The sequence below is a fragment of the Brienomyrus brachyistius genome, unplaced genomic scaffold, assembly GCF_023856365.1.
Source record: "Brienomyrus brachyistius isolate T26 unplaced genomic scaffold, BBRACH_0.4 scaffold60, whole genome shotgun sequence".
Classification (NCBI taxonomy): Eukaryota; Metazoa; Chordata; class Actinopteri; order Osteoglossiformes; family Mormyridae; genus Brienomyrus; species Brienomyrus brachyistius.
In genome coordinates, this window is record NW_026042335.1 from 960611 (window position 1) to 967324 (window position 6714).

The window sequence follows — 6714 nt, forward strand, 5'->3', positions numbered from 1 at the left end:
CTGGAGGCTCCCACTCCATGTCCTCCGGGGGAATGTCCTCCAGGTCAGCCCCCTCTGGGCTGGCATTGTCCGGAGAGTCTGATGACAGGCTGGTGATGCCTTAATCCAGGCTGGCTGTGCCTTAATCCATACTAAATGTAATTAAACATAATGAAATTTAAAAGAATAAAATGGTAATTAGAGGAAAATTTAACGTGTAAGTTTTAAAAAATGGGCTTTTCCTTTTATCCAGATGTCTGCAAGCGCTGTGACTCTGTGATAATGGTGACGTATGAGATCCTGAGACTGGGCGACGCTTCCAAGGATGGGTGGCAGGTGGCATTTCCCAGGAATTACAGGCAGGAGATGCCTGAGGAGCTCTCCTGGAGGGAAGACAGAAAGAGAAGAAGGGAACAAGCAGAGGCTGTGGGGAGAAAAAGACTGCAGAACCAGTTAAAGTTGTACAGCTGGATGGTACAAATGCCCTCAAGTCTTGGTCCACGAGGGTTCCTGTTTTTAATTTACAAAAAAACAATAAATTAATTTAAAATAAATCTTAAGGCTTATCATTTACATCTGTCTAGTAGTTAAAACACATACAATCGATTAACTTACCTGGTGATTTTGGAACTTCCGACTCCAAAGCAAAATAATACAGATTACAAGTAAATGCATCATTCTACTTGGGGAAAAGGGATAAATTAAATAAAGGGTTAACTTTGGAATCTAAATCAAAAACAGCAATATCATATCAAGGGTCTTCAATACCTTTTTCCTGTGTCTGCTCCCTTTACATGTAGATACTGATATAAACACGTACCTATAAAATATATTATGTTTAGTTTATAAGCTTATTTCATTATAACAAACAAGCACAATCCATAAGTGCACTAGGCCTAACACATGGTTCAGAAGCCTCCTACCCCACCTTACACCAGCCACATGGACACCATCTGTCCAACTGGGCAACCTCAGCGTCTTGTGCCTCCTGAAACGCCACCTCAGTTTCTTCTTCTTCCTCACATCCTTCTTCCTGAATGGTTTCCAGCCATGATCTGCCTCCTTGTGACACAATAGATCCCAAAGCATTCCCTCTACTTTTCTCTCCTTCTCCCTTAACCTCCTCCACATTCACTCCTACCTCACATCCATTCTCCTCACCTCCATTTACCATATGCATTCCATTCATACCAGCCTCCGCCCCCTCCATCTCACCATTGGACGCCCCTTTCTGATACCTCCACATTTTCCCAAGTAGCCCTTCCCAATCCCTCCTTATCCCCCCCAACCTGGACAGTGGGGGTGTCGCTCGTGAGCACTCCTCCACACCGTCTCCCCAGTCGATCACCTCGTCACACAGGTTCCAGGCATCCCAGTACTGGGTGTTGATCCAGGCAACCGCTGTCTGAATTTGCTTTCTGAGGAGTAAATGATAGATAGTTAACCAACTATTTACAGTGATAATTAAATGAATAAAGACCAGACAGATCTTCAACCATAAAAAAACAGTTGCTATAATTATTATAATCATGGGAGTAAATTTCATTTAACAGTAGGGGGGGACAATAAATATAACATTTCTCATAAGCAATTTTTGAAGGGGACACAAATAATACAGTCAAATTGTACTTATGAAGATTTGTCCTCACAGTGAAAAACATTACTTCTGTCATTACTATTGTAGCAGGGAGACTGTGTCATTATGCTTATTTTCAAAGTTTTTCTCAGGTTAAATGACAAAGCAGATTTTTCTTCAAAACTATTTATTGCATTTTTTGTTATGTTGTTTACGGTCAAGCCATCAACATACAATAAAATTTAAACATGACTATTATTGTGAAAAAGATATCACATAAGTAATGTTTTGCATCAAAATCAACAATTAAATAACCAATTTACAGTAACTGTTCTATGCAAAAAAAAAAAAACATCTGCAATTTAAAGCAAACTTACATTAATGAATGGACACTAAACAAAAGTACCAAATGTGTTTTTCCTGGTATCACGGGGCCCCACAAACTCCTGGCATATGTTGTTTATGTTAAAGTTGTCCAGGGGGCTGTTTCACGAAGCGGGTTCAGTGAAAACTCGGAGTTAGTTGTGTGTGAGGTAAGGGAAACTCAAAGTTATCGGTTTCAAAAAGCCAGTTGAGCCCAACTCTGAGTCATTTACCGCGGTAACATACCCCGTGAAGCTAACCTGCTTGCTAGCAGGTTTAATCCCTGTAACTCTGAGTTCCTCCTCTTTAAATGAACAGTCAGATTGAAGCAAGTACTTTCTCAGACATGGAGTGTCCTTTTCTTGAAAGACCGGTCGACATCGAAGCACAAATCATCCGCAGGAATCTACGTCAGGAGAGGGTGATCAGACCCCGTTTAGATATTTTATCGTTTACAAATGATTTTCTGTTAGAGCGTTACCGTTTTTCATCACAGACAATCATTTATCTCAACAATATTCTTAGCCCTCATTTTGCTCGTCAAACACACCGTGGACATCCTCTCAGTTCCGAGCAAATTCTTTGTACAGCACTTCGCTTCTTTGGTAATGGCAGCTTTCTGTACAATATTGGTGACGCTCAACATGTTTCTAAGGCAACCGTCTGCCGGTGTATCAGACAGGTTACTCTTGCGCTTAAACATTTTCTCTACACGTTTGTGGCATTCCCTGGTCACAGATGTAGTAGAATAATCAAGGAAGAATTCCATAGAATTGCAGGTATGAAGTAATAGCCTCATATACTTAGTAATATGCTTTAAGATTTGAAGCAATACACAATTGTAGGTTGACTAGATAAAATACAGTTACTCTTCGCATTGTAACACCATACAAAACTAGAAACTGACTGCAGTACCTGTTAAAATTACGTAGACTTATGCCCTCTTTGTTAGGATTTCCAGGTGTGATTGGCTGCATAGATGGCACACATATTCCCATTAAGGCTCCTTCAGTAAATGAAGGAGACTATGTGAACAGAAAGTCATTCCACAGTATCAATGTGCAGGTAGGTGTGTCTAGCTTTTAGTAGTTTACTGCATTGAATTATTGGCCTACTTTACAGTACATCTACAGTAACTAATCACTGTTCTGCATTGTGAAGATTATATGTGATGCAGCCTATGTCATCAGCAACGTGGAGGCAAAGTGGCCTGGGTCTGTGCATGATGCCAGAATGTTCCGTGAATGCACACTGAGTGCTAGACTTGCTCGTGGTGAGTATACAATGTAGCTGCGGTATATTATAATCCTTAAGCAATATCTTGTTCCCTGATATTGCACCTTAACATGTAAACTGTCTACTCATTATTGTAGGGGAGTTCAGTGGTTACCTACTCGGTGACAGGGGGTACCCATGCCAGCCCTATCTGCTGACCCCATACCCTGATCCTGAGCCTGGCCCACAGCAAAGATATAACTTGGCTCACAGCAGGACCCGGGCCAGAATAGAGATGACCCTGGGCATACTGAAGGCCCGTTTCCAGTGCCTCCGTGGCCTCCGTGCCACCCCAGAAAGGGCCTGTGATATCATTGTTGCATGCGTAGTCCTGCACAATATTGCAATGATGAGACGAGAAACCTGGGTTGCTGCCCCAGAGGTTGACCCTGATAACAACCCTGACATTCCTGTTGATGCAACAGATGGACAAGCTGTTCGAAACGCAATATGTTCTAATCATTTCCAGTGAATAAGTTGCAAATAAAAACATATGACAATCATTTTATGCACTCTTCTTTATTTCCTGTAATTGAATATGCAAAACAGTATTTTAATATTTGGTTTTGAAAGACAGTTAACGATCCATCAACTTGTGCCACTACCCACCTTTAAGTGATGTTCCAATATTTGTATGTCTATTAGGGTTTTCTGCATTTTTTGTTTAATGTGTTCCATTTCCAGATCCGATTTGTCAATTTGTTTCTCAAGGTATATTTTGTACAACTGCTTTACAGGGAGCTATTAGAATACAGAACAATGTTACATCTTGGCAGTATTGCACTGTGAAAATTGTACAACTATGAATATAACTTAGAAAATAGACACTTGTAGCTAACGACATTTTCATTTCATGAGAAGAATGATTCTTAATCCAATATTGCAATAACTGGCAGGCAAATACTGCAGCATCTTACAGAGGTAGGCTGAGCTGTGGCTGTGGATGCAGTCGGTTCACCCTGGAGATTCTCTGCATTGCTCTGTGAAGAAAGGATGAATGTTTTAAAATGGTGCATCACTTACATGACGTATTTGTTAGACAGTGCATACCATAGGCTGCTCTACATCTTCCCTCCCTGTGCCAGCTGACAAGGTATCTCTTACTTGCATACACCAATAATGAAAGACATAGTATGAAAAGTCCCGAGAAGAGTATGTACCATTTCATGGGTGTCTGGCAGTTCCACAACAGAGATTACTCCATCAGTAACTGCAAGACAATGTGGATTACAGGCAATTCATCAACAGAGACCTGCACATTTTGAATATAACTTGTACAACAGTGGGCAGTCTTTCAAATATCACAGTCTTTCAACAGTATGTACAGGAAGTAATGGCATCTATCAAATTATACTCATCTATAACTGTTAAATACATTACAATCGGTTCGATTATGATGGGTTTGATGATGAGTTTCATGGATTGCCATCACTGAGCCAACACTGGACAAATGCACATACATCATTCATATGAATTACTTACTTCTTCTGTATGAACTTCTGTCCTGGGGCATGGCTGTATCGGAGGAACTTCCTCCAAGGATGCCATCAGCCATGGGCCGGCCAGTGTTTTGGCTGAGAGCCATCTCTTCAGCCTCTGTGAGAGGTGTTGGTGGTGGACCCCCACCAGTTTTTCGGGCCTCTGCCTTTTTCCTATTGGCTAATATGTAGGTAAAATGTGACCATATGCACCCAAGCCCACATTTAGAACTTTGTAAAAAGATTTAAACAATATTACATGCTGCCAGATGAGACTGTAGCTTTTGTGTCTTATAGACGAGCAAAACCTCCCAATCGTCCAGTGCCTACCTGTTTGTACTATATTTTTATACTTCATCTTTATTTGCTGCCAAGTGCGCTTTATGCCGGTTGGGTTACACCTGTGATAACGAAATTAAATTAGAGAGAATATAGAAAAACTAGTAATATTTCTTAAATATACATCAATCAACATCGTTCTTATCAATACTTACGCATTCACTCGGTCAGCTATTTTCTGCCACGCTTGTTCCCGTTCTTTCGCAGCAACAATCGTGTTTCCTTTTTTTGATATGGCATGCTCGTATTCAGCATACGCCATCATTAATAATTCAAGCTCCACTGGGGTGAAATTGGAAGCGCGAGATTTGTTTCCCTGTGTTGTCATGGTGAATCATTTTCTCTGGATGCCATTGATAGAGCCTTTTTATGTGCTCGTGCACGCGTGACAATCAGGGTTAATTGAACTCAGAGTTTTATAAACTAATAGTTATCACCTGTTCTGAAACCAAAAACTCAGAGGTTGACATCTCAGAGTTAATCAACTCAGAGTTCAAGTTTTAACCCAGAGTTTGCAAAACCTGCTTCGTGAAACAGCCCCCAGCTCATCTTTCTGCATATTCAGACTAACAGACTGTTAAGTCCATCGTGGCCCATAGTAGCCCTTAGCCACGTCTTTAGTCTGCGCAATGCACTGAAGCTCCTCTCAGCTTCACATGAGGACACTGGAACCACCAACAAAATTCTGACAAGGACCTCAATCTGGTTAAACAAGCCTGAAGGGCCAGTGCTTTGGACAGGATCTTAGTCCGTATTCAATAAGCCTTTAGGTGAAAGGAGGTGTAAGAATGAGGATCTTTCCCCTTTTTAAGCATGAGAAATATTAGCTTGGGCAAGAGGTTCAGGTTGTTGAACATGTCCAATAGGAGAGAGGACAACTGGGGCCATAACTTTTTATAGAACTCTGAAGGAAAGCCATCGGGTCTGGGACATTAACCACTTTGCGAAGCAGCCGCCATGGTGGTCAGTTCAGTTACAGTGAGAGTGATAGTGACATCTAAATCATTCACAGCCACACATTCCTATGAAGGAATGGCTAAATCCCTAAAGAAACTATTGAACTCTAGACAACAAGTGAGAGGAGAAAAGCTTGAATGCATTATTCATTTCTAGAGGATTTGCTCGTAATAATGAGACCTTGTTTGCATCAGTAGTTCAGCAGTATGTTGAGACACTAGAAATTCATATTCTGCTTGTATCGTTAGATGCTCCTTATAAACATCAGCAGATGGGGAGAAACATATCAATTGTCAAGATCTGCTTCACGCTGTGTTAAATATGCCATCTTCTCCTTCCACAGCTCTCTATCATTGCTTACATATCAGATAATCTGCCCACTAGTATCGGTCTGCAAGGTTTCCAGCGATATGGAAACAAATACATCTGGAGATTTATTTAAAGAAAGAAAATTGGCAATTTGTTGTGAAATAAAATCAACAACGAAAGCAACTGAGTGTTGAACCGTCAAGGACACCATGTTCTAACAAAATTTTCGAGGAGACTGGAGCATGATCTGAGAAAGCTATTTTATCATAGCTACTCAGATATTGAGCAAGAAGTCTCTTATCAACTGCTCTTATCGACAATAGATAAACTATAGTGAGATGTTGGATATTTAAGTTATTTAATTTGTATGTTGATATTTTTTGCAGTCTGATTGAAAGATAATTCATTGCAGCTCTGAAGATAATTCTAAAGGTTCTA

General features: G+C 40.6%; 2 protein-coding genes across 4 annotated transcripts; one reads left to right on the top strand and one right to left on the bottom strand.

The window, feature by feature from the left end:
• The first annotated feature begins 2036 nt into the window (after nucleotides 1-2036).
• Nucleotides 2037-3696, top strand: LOC125725075 (putative nuclease HARBI1). The gene is made up of 3 exons (XM_049001696.1): nucleotides 2037-2983; nucleotides 3080-3191; nucleotides 3292-3696. Exons 1-3 carry the CDS (start codon nucleotides 2855-2857, stop codon nucleotides 3663-3665), a joined length of 615 nt encoding a protein of 204 aa, XP_048857653.1. The 5' UTR covers nucleotides 2037-2854; the 3' UTR covers nucleotides 3666-3696.
• Nucleotides 3691-5552, bottom strand: LOC125725074 (uncharacterized). Of its 3 annotated transcripts, XM_049001693.1 has the most exons (7): nucleotides 5166-5552; nucleotides 5002-5072; nucleotides 4676-4852; nucleotides 4354-4403; nucleotides 4111-4173; nucleotides 3803-3934; nucleotides 3691-3719 (listed from the first exon to the last, which is right to left on the bottom strand). In XM_049001693.1, exons 1-7 carry the CDS (start codon nucleotides 5336-5338, stop codon nucleotides 3699-3701), a joined length of 687 nt encoding a protein of 228 aa, XP_048857650.1. In that variant the 5' UTR covers nucleotides 5339-5552; the 3' UTR covers nucleotides 3691-3698. The 3 variants fall into 3 exon arrangements, with proteins under 3 accessions (XP_048857650.1, XP_048857651.1, XP_048857652.1); XM_049001694.1 differs by lacking the exon at nucleotides 3803-3934 and having other exon boundaries at nucleotides 3697-3719; XM_049001695.1 differs by lacking the exon at nucleotides 4354-4403 and having other exon boundaries at nucleotides 3697-4173.
• Between the last annotated feature and the right edge of the window lie 1162 nt (nucleotides 5553-6714).

What these genes read in the sequence shown, in the direction of transcription:
- LOC125725075 (XM_049001696.1), top strand. Translation starts at nt 2,855, where the DNA reads ATGCCCTCTTTGTTAGGATTTCCAGGTGTGATTGGCTGCATAGATGGC. An exon ending in TCCACAGTATCAATGTGCAG is followed by an intron (nt 2,984 to 3,079) that starts GTAGGTGTGTCT and finishes TGCATTGTGAAG; the next exon opens with ATTATATGTGATGCAGCCTA. An exon ending in GAGTGCTAGACTTGCTCGTG is followed by an intron (nt 3,192 to 3,291) that starts GTGAGTATACAA and finishes TCATTATTGTAG; the next exon opens with GGGAGTTCAGTGGTTACCTA.
- LOC125725074 (XM_049001693.1), bottom strand. Translation starts at nt 5,338, where the DNA reads ATGACAACACAGGGAAACAAATCTCGCGCTTCCAATTTCACCCCAGTG. An exon ending in CCACAGCTCAGCCTACCTCT is followed by an intron (nt 3,935 to 4,110) that starts GTAAGATGCTGC and finishes GTATTCTAATAG; the next exon opens with CTCCCTGTAAAGCAGTTGTA. An exon ending in TATTGGAACATCACTTAAAG is followed by an intron (nt 3,720 to 3,802) that starts GTGGGTAGTGGC and finishes ATTCAATTACAG; the next exon opens with GAAATAAAGAAGAGTGCATA.